The sequence below is a fragment of the Anas acuta genome, chromosome 15, assembly GCF_963932015.1.
Source record: "Anas acuta chromosome 15, bAnaAcu1.1, whole genome shotgun sequence".
NCBI classification, from domain to species: Eukaryota; Metazoa; Chordata; class Aves; order Anseriformes; family Anatidae; genus Anas; species Anas acuta.
Window position 1 is genome coordinate 6,917,533 of NC_088993.1, and position 16,406 is coordinate 6,933,938.

The 16,406-nt window shown below is 47.9% G+C and overlaps 1 protein-coding gene across 2 annotated transcripts in view; it reads left to right on the forward strand.

Moving 5' to 3' along the window:
• Window positions 1-3,465: 3,465 nt before the first annotated feature.
• ADCY9 (adenylate cyclase 9) overlaps window positions 3,466-16,406 on the forward strand; it is an 86,805-nt gene continuing 73,864 nt past the window's right edge. Inside the window, exon 1 of one of the 2 annotated variants that reach the window (XM_068699783.1) lies at window positions 3,466-5,804. In XM_068699783.1, coding sequence (XP_068555884.1) covers window positions 4,109-5,804 — 1,696 coding nt within the window. In that variant the 5' untranslated portion in view covers window positions 3,466-4,108. The remainder of the gene's footprint in view (window positions 5,805-16,406) is intronic. The other variant, XM_068699782.1, reaches the window with a different exon arrangement.

Here is a 16,406-nt window from a genome sequence, read left to right on the forward strand (position 1 = left end):
TGCACCACTTAACTCAACTTCCTTTGCTTTACAAGGAAAAGGTGCCAAAGCTAATTCTTGTGCTCTTCTTTTATGGCAAAGTGCAATAAGCATCGTGATCAGTTTCTGAATTTAAAGAAGATGGGGTAACAATCCTCCCAAAAGTTTTACCTGTCAGCATGCAACCAGAAGTCAGAACAGTGTGCTTCTTGTCCAGACACGAGCTCTCTCACCCAACAGTTGGCAGGGCTCGGAACAAAGCTCTGAATGAACACTACTAGGCCAGCTAGGATGCAGAGGCAGAAATTTGTCTGAAAGTGAGATCCTGCTATCTGGTAAGGTAGGAAACTAGGGAAAGGGATGTCTGTTCTCTCTCCCTTGAGCTTTTCTGTCTCTGGATGGACTAAACAGGTTTCAAAACATATTTTTTTCTTAACAGTCTTGCTGTTTCCAGAGCCAGACGGGACAAATAGTCTCCATCCATTGCATCCACGATGCCTTTTCTTCCAGGCTGTAAGTTTTCCTTCGCCAGCATACAATAAAAGCCACAAACTTCTGAATAGCATTCCTCCTCCCCAGCTACTCCGGCATTAATATACTTTGTTGTTCTAGCCAGCAGTTCCCATGTCATATTCTTCTGCCTCCTGAAGGCGGTTTGTGAAGTCTAAAAAAGCATCATGTGGGTTGTCACATTTTAGAACCCCCCCTAAATAGTTTTGCACAGCTCCATCAGATAAGCAGTGAAGTAAAATATTATGAATGTCAAACAAAAGCTAATCAGAAGAGCTGACAAAGCTGTGCCTCTGCGAAGGGAAGCAAATCAAATTCTATAGACTAAATATGTATATTTAGTGGCATGAATTTAAGAGAAATGTGCAAGTAGGATATGCGTTTGCCTAACTATTGCACTGCAAAGTATTTCCTCTAACTGGGTCTCTGAGAAAGGAAACCAGCCACAGTATATTTTGGAAGGGCGGCCAGAATTCTTTACAGGAAAACAGCACAGCCCAGAACTACCAGGCGCTAGAATTACCCCAGGACTCAAAATCAACACTGCCTGGTAGCTTCCAGCTCGGTCAAGGTGTGCTTCCTGAGACAGTGACCAGGAGGAGGCATCTTCCTTGGAGGGTGCTACAAAACTCACCCACCTACCTTGGAGGGACACAGCAACAGCATTACACGCCACAGGGTTCAGCTCTCTCTGGAAAACTAATCAGAATGGAAGGGGGGGAATAACAGATACAGCTTTGAACCACTTCTTGCTTTCTAAGACAAATTTTACTCAACCACTTGAAATAAATACTTACATCATTGGCATTTCTTGATTACCATTTACATGCATTTCATCTGCTTCTCAAATTCAACAGAGATATCTTTGTGACAGAAGCAGAGGAAAAGAATAGCACCCATAACAAGGTCGAAGTTTCAGTCTTTTGGGAGGCAGCCCTAAGTTCTTCCCAGGCAGTAGAGCTAACGAAAATAAATACCAGGCAACTGTTCTCCCTGCTGCACATGTAGCTTGTGTTTGTATGGCAGTGGATGATGGCAGAAGCCGCTGGGGCACGGTGAGGCTGGTGGGCAGCCACGGCGCAGCACTTTGCAGTGATTTGGCTGTTAGAGGTTTCATCTGGTTATTCCAAGGCAGGGCTTGTTTTGGGGGTGAATGGCTAACACCGAGTTACTGCACCAAAGATCAAAAGGAGGAGCAGGATGGGAGCCTGCGGGTAACAAACCTAGTGGAAGCTTCCTTGGGGGAGAAAGGACTCTGAGCAATCCTGAAGTCGGGGTCTGAAGTCAGATGCCTCCTTCAGTCCCACGTCACTGTCCCTCAAGCCAGCATACAATAGCTGGGAAAGAGGAGACCACTTCATTAGCAGAGATCAAAAGCAGTCTCTGACTAGCAGGCAGCCAAAATTTGGGATCATGTGGGTCACTCCATTAAAACTTGTGATGTAGTCAGCATCTTTGATGTGATTCTGTTTATTATAAGAACACACAAAGTCTTGCTTTATTGAGCACGGGGGGAACAAGACATTTCTCTTGCTTTTGGGTCAGAGCTTTGCCTCTGCTCATTCTCTCTCCCCTGGAACATGCCTACCCCATGCCTGACGTGGGGGTCTCTCCTGCGTGCATAAGAGGGCAATGCAGAGGAGCTGCCCCTCTCCTCTGACCTGAGCACTCATGCACGAGCGCTGTTAAGCACCTGAGCCTCCTCCTGTCCGTGTGCTCACACCCTATGATGCACACACAGCCACTGCCCGATGGTTTGGCTTTAACGAAGGTGTGATCCCACATCCCCATGCCAGATACTCCTGAAAATTGAATTAAAGCCTACCCAAGCAGGTTTCAGTAGTAAATAACAACCTGAGGGGCTTCATCTTCTGCTGCCTTCCAGACAAGCACTGCTTTACTCACCGACTGTCGGCGTGCTCCTAGTCACTCTGGACCAAAGGAGCTGAATGAAATCACAGCTTTGTTCTTGCCAGAGGGAAATCTCACATCTTCAACAGGAGGAACACTCACCCTGGCATTCTTTTCAACGACATCCTGATTTACTTACACATAGTAAGGGCTTAAATTATTTCCTATTTCCCCTTTTCTTCCCACCTATTTCAGCTCTTTGCTGGTTCTACCTTTTTCAGAGGGGTATTGCGGGAACGCGGCTGGCCCAGACTGTCGGCTGATGGAGTCTCTCGGCGGGGATAATGACAAGCCAACGCTCTCACAGAGCAAACAGTGTGCTTGCCTCCCAGTGCCTCACATCTGGAGCTTCGAATCGCCCCATCTCAGCAACAACCCAAGTCTTAGAGGACCATTTAGCAATGCTAAATGACACAGGTAGCGTTACCTGAAACTGAGGTCAAGGAATCCCTTCCTTTTCCCAACAAATCTCCCCAATTCCTCTGAACCTTTGGAAGCCTGGCAGCCCGCAGACACCACCCCTCGTGCAGTAACTCGGGGTACACTTGGCGGAGCGCACAGAAAGCTCGCCAGGAGCCCCAGCAGCACTGCCCGTCACCGGGGACCCCCAGCTGCCCTCCTGCCTTCCTCTCGCTGTCCCCTGCTGTATTTCCATGACGGTGGCCCCGGGGAGAGGCTGGGGGCCGGGGGGCTTCTTATTTACAGCGCCAGGACCCGAAGCCGCTCCCCGGGGGGCGCCTGGGCCCGCTCCGCCGCCAGGAGCCCTCGGGGGCCGGGAGCGAAGAGGGGACAGGAGGGGACACAGGAGGGACAAGGGGGGGACACAGGAGCGACGGGGGGGGCAGGCAGCGCCTGTGGGGACGCGATAAGGAGGCGCGGGGAGCGGCTGGGCGCTGATAGCAGAGGGGGGGGCACACCAAGAAGCGGCTGTGGAGCAGCACCGGGCCCGGCCCGCTCCGTTACCCCGTCCCCGCCCGGCGGCGGAAAATGGTGGCGAGCGCCGCCCCCCCTCCACCCCCCCCCCCCTTTCCACACACACACACACACCCCTTCCACAGCGGCCCGGCCCCGCCCGGCGGCAGGGGCACGGAGCGGGGCGGCTGGAGCGGAGCCCGAGGGGCGCTCGGTGCCGCAGCCCCGTGCGAGGCCGGCGGGGAGCGGCGGGAGGCGGGCGGCGGGGCCGGGCCAGCCCCGCTGGGGCGGGTGGGGGCCGGCCCGGCGGCGGCGGCAGGAGCAGCAGCAGCAGAAGCAGCAGCGGCGGCGGTGGCGGCCGTGAGGGGAGCGCTGCCCGCCCAAGCGGCCGCCATGGAGCAGCGGTGCCCTCCCGGAGGGGGCCCGGAGCTCGCTCGGCGACGCTGAGCGGGACCGGGCAGGGGGCGAAGCGAAGCGAGCGGCGGGTCCCGGTCCCGGCACCCCCCCACCCCCTCAGCCCTCCCAGCCCTCCCTTCACGGGCGCGGCGCCTCCGTGGCCGTGCGAGGCGGGGGAATATGCGGGGCTGCCCGCCTCGCCCTGCCCTGCCTGCCGCGCCCGGCCCGCGGCGGAGCGCCCCGGCGCTGCCCGGCCGCCCCTCCGAGCAGGCGGCGGGTGGAGACTGAGCGGCACGGCCCCTGGGGGGAGCCCCGCGGGGTGGCCCCGCCGCCGGCGGCTCTCCCGGCCCCGGAGGGTCCGGCTCCGGTTGCTCGGAGCTCCCCGGGAGGAGCCGCCAACATGGCTTCCCCGCCGCACCAGCAGCTGCTGCATCACCACAGCACCGAGGTGAGCTGCGACTCCAGCGGGGACAGCAACAGCGTGACGGTGAAAATCAACCCCCGGCAGCCGGCGGGCTGCGGCTCCTCCAAGCGCTGCAAGTACAGCATCTCGTCCAGCTGCAGCTCCGGGGAGTCGGGGGGTGCCCGCAGGGCGGCCGGAGGAGGCGGCGGCCCCGGCCTCCGGAGGCAGAAGAAGCTGCCGCAGCTCTTCGAGAGGGCCTCGGCCAAGTGGTGGAACCCCAAGTTCGACTCCACCAACCTGGAGGAGGCGTGCATGGAGCGGTGCTTCCCGCAGACCCAGCGCCGGTTCCGCTACGCCCTCTTCTACATCGGCGTGGCCTGCCTGCTCTGGGGCGTCTACTTCGGCGTGCACATGAGGGAGAAGCGGATCGTGTTCATGGTGCCGGTGCTGTGCTTCCTCGCCGTGTGCGTGGCGTTCTTCGCCTTCACCTTCACCAAGGCCTACGCGCGCCATTACGTCTGGACTTCGCTGGTACTCACCCTCCTGGTCTTCGCCTTGACCCTGGCTCCGCAGTTCCAGGCGCTGAATCCCCTCTCAGGAAGCGGCGACATGTCCAACCGCACGCCCCCGGCCCGTCCCGCGGACACTTGTCTTTCCCAAGTAGGCAGTTTCTCCATGTGTGTCGAAGTGCTCTTGCTGCTTTACACCGTGATGCACCTACCCCTGTATTTAAGCTTGTTTCTGGGACTGTCGTACTCGGTCCTCTTTGAGACCTTTGGGTATCGCTTCCGCGACGAGAACTGTTTCGCGCCTCTTGGAGCCGGGGCGATTTACTGGGAGTTGTTGAGTAAAGCCTTCCTTCACATCTGCATCCACGCCATCGGTATTCACTTATTTATCATGTCCGAAGTCAGGTCCAGGAGCACGTTCCTGAAAGTGGGGCAGTCCATCATGCATGGAAAAGACTTGGAAGTGGAAAAAGCCCTGAAAGAGAGGATGATTCATTCTGTTATGCCAAGAATAATAGCCGATGACTTAATGAAGCAGGGGGATGATGAAAGTGAAAACTCCATCAAACGCCATTCCACCTCAAGCCCCAAAAACAGGAAGAAGAAGCCCTCCATCCAGAAAACCCCCATAATATTCCGCCCTTTTAAAATGCAGCAGATCGAGCAGGTGAGCATTTTGTTCGCAGATATCGTTGGCTTCACGAAAATGAGCGCCAATAAATCTGCCCACGCACTGGTGGGGCTCCTGAACGACCTGTTTGGACGTTTCGACCGCCTGTGCGAGGACACCAAATGCGAGAAGATAAGCACTTTGGGAGACTGCTACTACTGCGTAGCTGGCTGCCCAGAGCCCCGGGCAGACCACGCTTACTGCTGCATCGAGATGGGCTTGGGGATGATTAAAGCCATCGAGCAGTTTTGCCAGGAGAAGAAAGAAATGGTGAACATGAGAGTCGGCGTCCATACCGGGACAGTCCTGTGTGGCATTCTGGGAATGAGGAGGTTCAAGTTCGACGTGTGGTCCAACGATGTCAACTTGGCCAATCTGATGGAGCAGCTGGGGGTGGCTGGAAAAGTCCACATTTCGGAAGCTACTGCAAAATATTTGGATGATCGTTATGAAATGGAGGATGGAAAGGTGACCGAGCGAGTGGGTCAGAGCGTGGTAGCTGACCAGTTAAAAGGTACGTGCTTTTATTTTGTATTCAGTTCTTTTTTTTTTTTTTCCCTTTTACGAGGGAATATTTTTTCCCCAGTACGTGTCTTATGCTTGTTGACTTGCAAACTGAACGTGCTTTACACGTATCTCTGCGTGCTGGTGATCAGAAACGCCAAGGGAATTACAGAGTGAAAGATGCCATGGAGATAAGTGTGAAAGAGCTCATGCCTTTTTTTTTTTTTTTTTTTTTTTGGAGGGTACTCAAAGCATACTTGGACTTCAAAACTCCTTAAAATTCCTTGTGAGCTTATCGTGTTGTAGGGAGGAGAAGGTTAATGTGCTTGCTGTCTGCAGGAGGTTTTTGTTTGACTGTTGTGTGTCATCCTTTAATTCAGTAAATAAACTTGTTAATTGACTTCATGTGCCATACATACAGCATATGTGTTTTGCAAAATTATGTATATCTGTGAAAAGTTTTTTGGCACCGATAGAGTTGGGACTGCGAAGGCATTTGGGAAAACTGACAGCTGGATTCACAGAAAGAAGTGAGCACTGCAGATTTGGCAGTTTGATAGCGAGTTGTTACGGTTCGAAGTTAGGCTGGAAAAAGTTACTGGGGTGGTGCAGTGAGCTAGCAGATGCTCTCATTTCTGCAGCTCTAAGGATTTGGGGGATGAAACTGCAAATTTGCAATTCCGGAAAGAAAATGAGGGATTGTTCGGTTCCCCTTATAGCTCGGATAAGGGGCCAAAACTCATTTTTCCACAGAGGGTTCATTTTCAAGTGAACCCCTCGACTGCTTTCCAGCAGAGGTAGCAGCACGTAGGGGTGTGTTCAGGGGGATTGTACGTGCTGGGGCTTTCACTCTGGGGTTCCCTGGATAAAGCTGTCCGTCTCCAGCACCGTGCTTTTGTCTCTCCGAGGTGTGTGTGTCTGCAGCAGCGGTGCTCCCAAGCGGAGAGCAGACAAACAAAAATGAGCGTGGACCGCGTTGCAGCCCCTTTTGTGCGATGTGGGTTTGTTTGTTCAGCTTGCGAACGCGCACGTTTCTATAAGGAAAGTGCGGAAAATGGAGTGGAGGAAACCAGAGGAGTCGCAGGAGAGCGTTGTGGTGGGGAAGGAGAGGTTTGTGGCAGTAAATACGAAACGAGGCCAGGATGGTTGTAGGAAGGTCAGCGAGTAAGGACGGGGGGAGAGCGTTGCAAAACAGCGGTAGGAGCGGTGGCGGCGGTCTGCTCGCCTGTGGCAGGTGCTTATTTTGATGTGACACAAATACTTATTTTTGGTGAACTGGCTGTCTGTATGCATATGGCAACAGGGCTGAAATGAGAGGCTTACGGGGAGGGAAAATATCAATAATGACATTGGTGGCTGGAAGCCACGGAGCTGAAGCAGATGTGTGTCCTGAGGCTTTAGCTCTCTATTTGACTTCTAAAAATACAAATTAAGTTAATTTCTTTGAAAACTGTTGACGCCGGGGTGGTTACGTGGAAGGGTACTTTCGAGAAAAAAGGATCAGATATAATCGCTCCGTCAGGGTAACTTGAAGCTTGCCTTTCTCGTGAAAATAAATTACATGATTTCCAGAGAAACAGCCCTGCGATGTTTAAGTTTATTTTCCCTCGTCTGTCTATAGCTAAATGCAGTGTAAAGGCTGTGCTGCAGCAGCAAGTGAAATGAAGTGGTTTTGCTAAATTTATAACTGCACTCAGTGTCATTAATCGAAGTGACACAAATTGGCTTGCGGAGACTGATGGTACTGCTCTTCGATATTTTAATGGATTTGTTCATGTTTTCTAGGAGATCACAAGAGCGCTGCATAGAGCAGTTACGCCCCATGCCAGGAGTGTTTTTTCATGGTCTTCCTCAGACTTGTGTTCTGTCCTTGGTTTCATTTATTGCAAGGAGGCATAGGCTGCTCTCTCTGCAGCGTGCTGATGCGGATTTGGCAGCTTCCAATGCCTTTCACGGGTCCTGCTTTAGCCAGGGCACTACGGATGAACAAGCTGAAATGCAGCTCAGATAAGATGAAGTATGCTTTGTGGATTGACATTTTAATGGTCTCTTCTCACCCTGAAACCTAGCTATGACAGCAGTTGGAAGATGTGGTAAGAATTACTTGAACAAGGAATTGCTTTAACAAGGGCTATTTTGTTTATTTTTATTATTATTTTTTTTCCCATCTGTATTTTGTCACGGAGCTGTAATTAGCTCGCGTTTTATTATCCGTGTCTTCTATGGTTACAGAAAGCGAAGCCTGTGTGCACGTGTGGTGCAGGCAGCCCCACGCCGTGCCTGCTCGACGTGCAGGTACGCTGCAAGGTGCTGCAGCAGTTGCCCATTTTTTCCTCTTTTCTCAGTCCTTTGCTCCCCAGTGAGCTTACTTGGCTGACAGGTGAATGGCATCAGGGGAGAAAAAACAACAGGGAAATGGCAATGATAAAAGCAACCTGGCAGCAGTGCCACTGCATAACAGGGGGCTGTGGATTAAAACCAGCTGCAGGGGAGGGTTTTGTTAAGGAGCCGCTCTGAGAGTTAATGCGGTGAAGTGAATTTCACCTTGTAATTAATAGTCCTCTGCCAAGCACCTGCTCGGTTTTGTGACTGAAGTACTGTTAGGAAGCTTTGCTTTACTGTTTTCCCTGAGCATTAGTTGATAGCAGCGATAGAGCAGAGGAAGTTTGTTGTGGTTGTTTAATTATGTCATGTGTCGTACTCTTTTCAAGTATCAAAGCACAGCGGAGATAACAGGCATAAGCTTTATTTCCCTACCAATACTTCACTTCTCAGCTTCCTTTCAACCTTTGGTATCTTAATGATATCCTATTTTTTATGTTGTATGCCTAGCCTATTATCTCTTAATTGCTTGAGCTGCCGCAGCGGTCGTTGCTATCTGGCTGAGGCTAAGTCAACATTACCAAGTCAACTCCTCATCCAGCAGGACAGGGGTGCTGAGGGCTCGTGTCCACCTCGGGTGGGTTTTGGGACTTCTGCCTGCATGAGTGCTGCCCTGGCACTCTGGATACGGTGCTGTGCTGGCTCAGGAGTACCCCAGGGTGCCGGTAGAGGTGTGCCCGGAGTCATCCTCCTGCTGCTCTGCTTGGTTGCTGGAATATGCGAGGTATAACCAAGTTTCTCCTTCCCTGTGCTGTTTTGTGTTTCGTTGGAATTTTTAGGATGGAAGCACCTTTTCTTCCTCCTTTGGCTGATCCATGATACGATGCTTCCTCGTCTCCTCATCGCAAGAAGTGCAGCCCCAGTATGTTCCTTTGTGTTTCTGACTTCTGAACTAACTAGAGGGTGTTTACAGCCTGCTGATGAGGAAAGAGAGCCACTGATGGCCTTACAATGTCTTTTTGCCTGGCTGCTCGTTGTTTTAAGATTGCTTAGGCCTGCTGGCCTAGCAACACCTTGGATTTGAGGGGTTATAGTGGAGCAATGTTGCAGTGATTTTTTCAAGTCCATAGATAAGCCCTAGAGGTCAGTTTAATTGCATCTTCCATATTAATTTTGCCGTAGGATTTGAGACAATTCACTTTTTCTGTTTTCTTGCTGAGCTTCCTAGCAAATACATGTATTGAGGAATAAGATAGTAAGCGTCACATAATACATGAGATTATGGTGTTAATGTGTCCCTTCAGGACTCTGTGGAGTCAGAGATCTCTTTTCAGGATATAAAAAGTCCTGCTTATGGAAATATTTTTGTTTTGCTCTTGGTTGTTCTTGTTTCTTCTTGGTTGTTTGCATTTCTCTTTCTTGTTACTTAGGAGGTCACAATATTGCTATTTGCCAGCCAGCCAGCAACATTTCCAGAAATACCAGGGTCACCAGCATCTTTTTTTGAGCGCTCAAAATGCGTAAGCATGTTGGGGAAGAATGCTTGCTCTGTTTATGGAGCATAGCACAACGGAACCATGGTTTCATTTGGGACGTTTGCATGTATGCTGTTAGTCTAGTGAGAGTCATTGTTATTAAATTCCCTAAAAAATTCCTGGCTGTTCTGCCTCGAGCCACCTCCTTCAGTTTGTCTCAAGGAATGGCGTTACCCCTGAATTCCTGGAAGCGCTTGGAGATATGGACACAGTTTCTCTATGGTTGCCATTTGCTTCATCATGGAAAAAATGTCAGTGTTTCCTGTGCTCTCCGTCACTGGCTCAGCAGCTTGAGCTGTGCGTGGCCGTGGGGTGCAGGTCTGGTGGTGTGAAAATCCTCCTTCACCCGTGGCAGCCGGTGGCTCCAGCTGGTAAAGCGCTTGGAGATCTGGGGCTTAATGTTCTGTTCCTTGTCGTTCTCCGTGCTTCTTCTAATAACTTTAAACGTTTTTAAAGAAAGCAAATCGGTTATAAAATTCACCATTTCGCCTGATATTGCAACCTTTCTGTGCAGTCCATGAAGGCTGTTATTTCTCCATAAACAGCCTGGCTGCGTGAAGGCGCGGTGGCAACCTCTGGCTGACGGGATGCGCGTCTCTGCGCCAGGCCTGCCTGGTGACCTGATACTCTGCTGCTCTTCAGGTTTAAGTTACAGGGAGGCAGGGCTGGTGTTCCTGAGAGAAAAAAGTCTCAGATAAGGTTATGTGGAGGTAAAGCATTGAATTTTTCTTCCCTTCATCCCCTCTTGCAGATCAGGTGAGACCATCAGGTGATGGCAGTGAAATCTCCCCAGCCTGCCCATATTTCTCTTTTTACAGGGCTGCATACAGGGCACCCGTGCAGTTGTGTGCTTCTTGAAGCTCATAGGAGGATGAAAAATAAGATGGAAGTTTCCCTGAACTTCCTGAGCCCAGCCTGCTGTAAATCTAGAAGGCTTGTGCTTGTGCCAGTAGGACAGCTCAGCAGAGAGCTCTGTGCGGGTTCGTCTTTGCTGCGTGACTTGGCTAAAAGCAGCTTTAGTCCCTAAAGAGGAGTTTTTAGTGAATAGTCAGTTTATCATTTTTATATCGTCTGACCTATAAACTGTTATTATTGAGGTGGAAGTCCACGATCTTGTTGTCAAGTGTGAGACTGAAAATAGAATATCATACACAGGTTGACTTCTCTCCTGTGTTTTAAAAATGGAAAGTACTCAGTGACAGATAAAGAATTATAACTGGAGGTAATTTGCATGAAGGCATGTTGCCAGGAAGAAGTAAATTCCACGTTGATTTAACATTTTGACATGATCTGTAATTTTACAGTGTAATAGTAAAAAGAAAAGAGATAAATAGTGCATGAAGTTGCTCAACCTGATTCTTGTCTAAGTCTTCACTTGGTAAAGATATGTTTTGTACTTATAAACAAAAGAACCTTATGGGAAAACCTAGTGATTATTCAACTTTCCAGATACTTTGCATGATATAATGATAGAGCTTTTTCTGAAAGTAAACATTTGTATTTTTATTTATGTATTAGTGCTAATCAGCTTTATTGCCAGGTAGGCATGACCTCTGCAGAAAGATCAATTTATCCAAATTTTGAGGGAGATTTGCTGAGTTGCTCTTGACTTTACACAAGACCAAGTGGCAAAATATCTCTATTTAGAAATCCTCACACCTAAGCTGATTTTATTATTCAAGGGAAACTTGGATGCTGACCGTTGAGGCTCTGAGTTTTGATAACATACTTCTGGGCTAATTTGATTGCATGTGGTGCAAAGTCATTTGTAAGTACAGTTACCGTCTATGTAAGATTCTCCACTTTGCACAAGGTGGGGCCTGGCTCTGCCCATATACTTTGTTTAACAAAGTGGCCTCCAGTTTCAATTTTTTTGTATGTCCTGACACTAACAGGGAAGTCAGCATGTGGCTTCCAGCGTGTTTGGAAGGTGTTGCTGGCTTCAGCCCTACCTCAGTGCTGTTGGGTGGAGTAACAGCTTTACTAGCCCTTAAGACGTTTACATCCTCAAGGAGTTGAAGTGAGCACAGCACGAGTGGGGCTTTCTTTTAAAACGTGGGCAAGATCAGTGTTGAAATCAGGTCCTGTAATGTTGGAGTGATACCATAACTTCTGCTGCAGTCAGTGATTGTCATCTGCAGAGGCTTTCTTTCATGTTCCTTTCTTTGGCTCCCCAAAATACAGTTGTTGAAATGCATACCAGTACCCTACAAATAAGTCGGAACTCCCTTCTTCCTTCTCTCCATTTACTTCAGTAAATCTTCAGAGGCATGTGAGGGACTGTTCAAATGCAAGAAAACTTTCTGTTCTTTAAATAAGAGCATTGATATTGTAGGTTATAGGGGGAAAAGATTGATGGAAAAGACAAAGCACAGTCAAAAACACATAATTATATTCATCTTCTGTCACGAGGATTGAATGGGTTGTTTAAAACCCTCTTCAGTTGTTTCACAATATGTACTTCACTTTTCCTTCTGGCAGGCAAAGTATGTAAGAACTTACATGTGTATTTGCCTCTTTAAAGCACAGTACAATTTCAGTGCATTTCAAGTTGCCGTAAATTGTCCTGGAATACTAATCAAATTAGTAAATTAGCACTACTTTCTCCCCTCTGCAGCTCGTGGTTGAGCTGTCTCACTCTTGATCCTGAATCACAAGCTGGCTGCATCCCTCCTGGCTCTGTAAGGAGAGACTGCTATTCCTGCTTCCGTTACAGCTGACACTTGAAAATTCCCTGCTATTTTTAGATGATTTTCAATTTCATTTCTGTCCTTCAAAAAGAAAAAAAAATAAATCCTAGCCTTTCAATTTTTAACTTCCAGTGGGAGTTGCTATTGCCAAGAAGCCAGCTAGTCACCGTAGTCGCATTAACACATTTTAACAGGTTCTGTTACCTACGTTTGTGTTACTGTCAAGGCTGTTTCACAGGTTTGTGGGAAATGGCTGGAACTTGACTTAAAGCGAGGCTGTACGGGTTGTGGAAGTGCAGCTGCGTGCTCCCAAGCAGCATTTAGTGAAAACATGAGGTGACAGTGGTGGCAGGAGTGGGCCGGGAGCAGCGCCACAGGGCTGCGGGCCTGGCCATGGCCTAGGGCCGTGCTGAGGGGCCACGGCTGCTTGGGCAGGTTCAGCTGGAGCCAGGATCCTCTCGATCCTCTTTGTCTGTCCTGGGTGGCTCTGGGGGCCTGTGCTGCCCTTCCAAACCAACTTGTTTTCATCGCACGAATGTTCTCTTTCCTTGTTTCCAGAAACGCTCTAGCCTAGAGTGCTAGGCCTACCGGACACGTGGCTTTAGGGTTAGATAGGTTTCATGGTTCTAAAATTATTTTGTGAAGGAACAAAATGTTCCACATTTTTTCTTCAGCGAGCATCTCTCAAGTTCAAAATGTCCCTTACATCTGCCTGCAAACTTTTGGATTTGTATTTGCTACAGTAACTTAATGTGGGAATTCTTAGGAAACCATATAAATAACCATAAATACATGCTGCAAGTCTTTATTTCACTGACAGTGCTTCCTGTTCCTTTGAATGCACTTCTTAAGCTGTTGTCTTCAGCTTGACTTGATACATTTAGAAATCGCATTATTGTCATGAAGTTGTACTACCTAGAGAAAATCCCCCAAATTGGAACAGTGACAAGGAGCTACTGGAAGAATGAAGTATGCTGGCTTGCTGATGGGACCTTTCTGTTTGTGGCTTGACATATGCAGAATCACGCAAACAAAAGCAAGCATCTTTTGCTGTGCCTGTAATGTCTCGTTTGCCTAAAAGCGAAAGAGCAGCTGTCTTTCCTCTTGCCCTTTTCCTTTGGCTGTCGGCTGAAGGTAACCCTGGTTCCTGTGTGTGTCCACCAGAGCAGGACTGTCCCCGGTGTTCCTCCCATTGCACGGGGAGTGGAGGGACACAGAGAGAGAGATTAAAAGCATCCAAATGCAGCTGCCTGTGAACTAGGAGTTAACGTTGGTTCCCTTCCGCTTTTGTTAGCTTATAGGCCTTTGAAGGAAAACTCACAGAATGGTTAGATTTGGCAGGGACCTCTGGTCATCTGACGCAACCTTCTGCTCAAGCAGGGAATCCTCTTCTGCCCCCTCAGAGATAAGAGGGAGAAGGAGACAGTGAAAGCAAAACTAGTTTATAATCAGCGTTAGCAATTATTCATATGTTTTATGAGCTAAAATGGTGACAGTTGGGTTCTACGCTTAACAGCACAATGAGCAAAAAGGAAAGTTGGTAATTGAAATAAAATGCGCTTTGAAATGTTGATTCAGCCTTTAGGAAATGTAAGAAAACTTCTGTTTCTGGTATCAGATGCTTAATTCTTTGCATCCATTAGATAAACAAGGACATTTAAAACAGAAATGGAAACTTTTTTTTTTTTAATGTGCAGCTTGGATGTCTGACTTGAAAGCATATACCTAATGCATGAAATAGAACTTTTTTTTTTTTTTTTTCTTTATACCCATTTTCAAAAAGCTGCCTGATAAGCTTTTGCATAGCTGCTCCTGGTAGTTCTTGAATCAAATTCTTGCAGTTATTTTTAACTCCTGTTCAGTGGACATGTGAGGTCTGTCCTGCAGGGAACGGAGTGTCTTTATCCTCTGACCGACTTGGACAGAAGTGAAACAGGTAAATCTCTTGGAAGTGCTCAGGGCCTGACACGGCCGGTGTTAAAGACAGGATGTAATGAGGAAATGCTACTGCAAGGACATAATTTGCAAAGAGCCCAAGTACAATGTTAGCTCCAAATTTCCGTTGTTTAAACAACGTGATGCTCGGTAAGAGCTGTGGGTGTTTCTAGGAAGTCTGCGTTTGGGCTGTACCAGCAGAAGGAATGGTGGCTGCAGGTTTCCAGAAGAACAGCAAAAACCTTGTAGTGTGGCACTTGCCCACAGTGAAATTCCGCTAGCAGACCATCAGACCTTGTTCCAAGATTTTGTAGCCTTTTCCACCTATGCCAGTATTCAGGACTTGGTTTTTATTTGATAACAATATGTAAAAGGGTTTCACTTGTTTTGCTTTCAGTCTGACTCCCTTTCTGTGACTGACATTGCTTCTGCAGTACATTATGAAAGAGATTTTATCACGTACGTACATGTAAGTTACTATTGAGACAATATGAGTAATATTTAATGTTTTACTTGCTGCTTGGCAATGTAGCATCAACTGGAAGCAGAGAGCTTTCTTAAAAACACCACGTGAGGATGAGAAAATTTATTATTAGTTGTTTCATAATCCCAATAAACCATTTAAGAGGAACGCACACACGTGCCATGCCTTTCCCCAGTTTCTGGAATCCGTCGTGATCGCTAATTGAATTTTTCTGCTGAGGATGTTAAACTAACATGTATGTCTTAGGTTATGAAACATCGCTGCCACTGGAATCTGCTGCGGGTACGGAGCTGTAAACAAAAGGTCTCTAGTCTTCGCTGAAGTCACGTTTTCCTACCTCTGCTGGAAACTTTACTCATACTTTGGCATTTGATGACAGCTTTTCACAAAGAAGTTCAAAAATTTTTATTGCGTGAAACTGTTGAGAGTTACTTGCTTTCAATGTAGACATACGTTGTGTTTGTGTATATGTATAGCATTTCAGTAAATACCTGCATCCTGAGGGTGTTTCTTATATGAAAACGCACCAAGTTGTCTTTGCAGCCTGTTATCTCTGAAAAATTGTCTTCTGTGCCTGTGACCATCACCATGTAACCCTTCCGCCTCACTGCAGTTGAGCTGGGGTGTCCTTTGTCCCTCCTTTATGTAGCAGGGTGAAATCCAAGACATCGTGAGAACTGTTAGGACCAGTAAAGCTCGTGATTCTACCATCTTATTTTTCAGACCCATTGTCAAAAAATTTAAATTAGGACTTTAGCCAGCTGGTACTTTTGATGAGACAGAAGCGTATCTCTAGCTGTAAGCACCGGAGTAGGGTTGCCACTGTTGGGATTGCTGATGTGTCTGATGAGAAGTTCAGGGACACTTGCAGGATCAGGCACAACACTGAACTTAACCTCTCACAGCTGGATTCTTCCAAAGGCAGTAAGGAGGTTTACGTGCCCATAGCCACAGCAGTGTCCAGAGGCCATGGTGGGAATCCTTGTCTAAAGAACTGTATTCTTTTATTATACAGGGATGGTTTGCCTTTTACAATTTACTGCCTGAAAACTTTTGAAATCCACTGTCTGTGTATTGCTGCACATGAGCTACAAATCAAAGCAAACAGGAATATGTCGTTTTGAAATCCCATCTATTGAAATGATTATGAAAAATGCACTTGTCTTTTTTTTTTTTTTTTTTTTTTTTTTTTTACTATTTTTCATCAAAAAGCAAAAATGGCCAAAATATAACATTCAGCTTAGGTCAAATAAATGTGTGGTCATACTGGAGTTTTTTGTTGTTGATATGTCCGTTGTAAAAACACTGGATTAACCAAATTGCCTGGTAACCTTCATTTCATGGCTGGACCTCTTCAGCCAAGTGTGCTTTCTTTCCAGTTCTGGACCTCTTCAGCCAAGTGTGCTTTCTTTCCAGTTCATGGCCAGAAGATCAGCCATTAGTGCAGGTTTGTTGCAATGAGAGCCTAAAGCTTTTAAAATGATGGAGATCTCATGTGGTCAAAGCATCTAGGTCCTGGGAGGCGCCGATGTATTGCATCGGTTACAGCTAGGATCTGGTGATCTGGTGTTTGAAGGCACCATCAGCTGCTCTCGATCAGGCTTTACTTGGGAATAGTGCACAGTTCTTGCACCAGATCTTCGTCA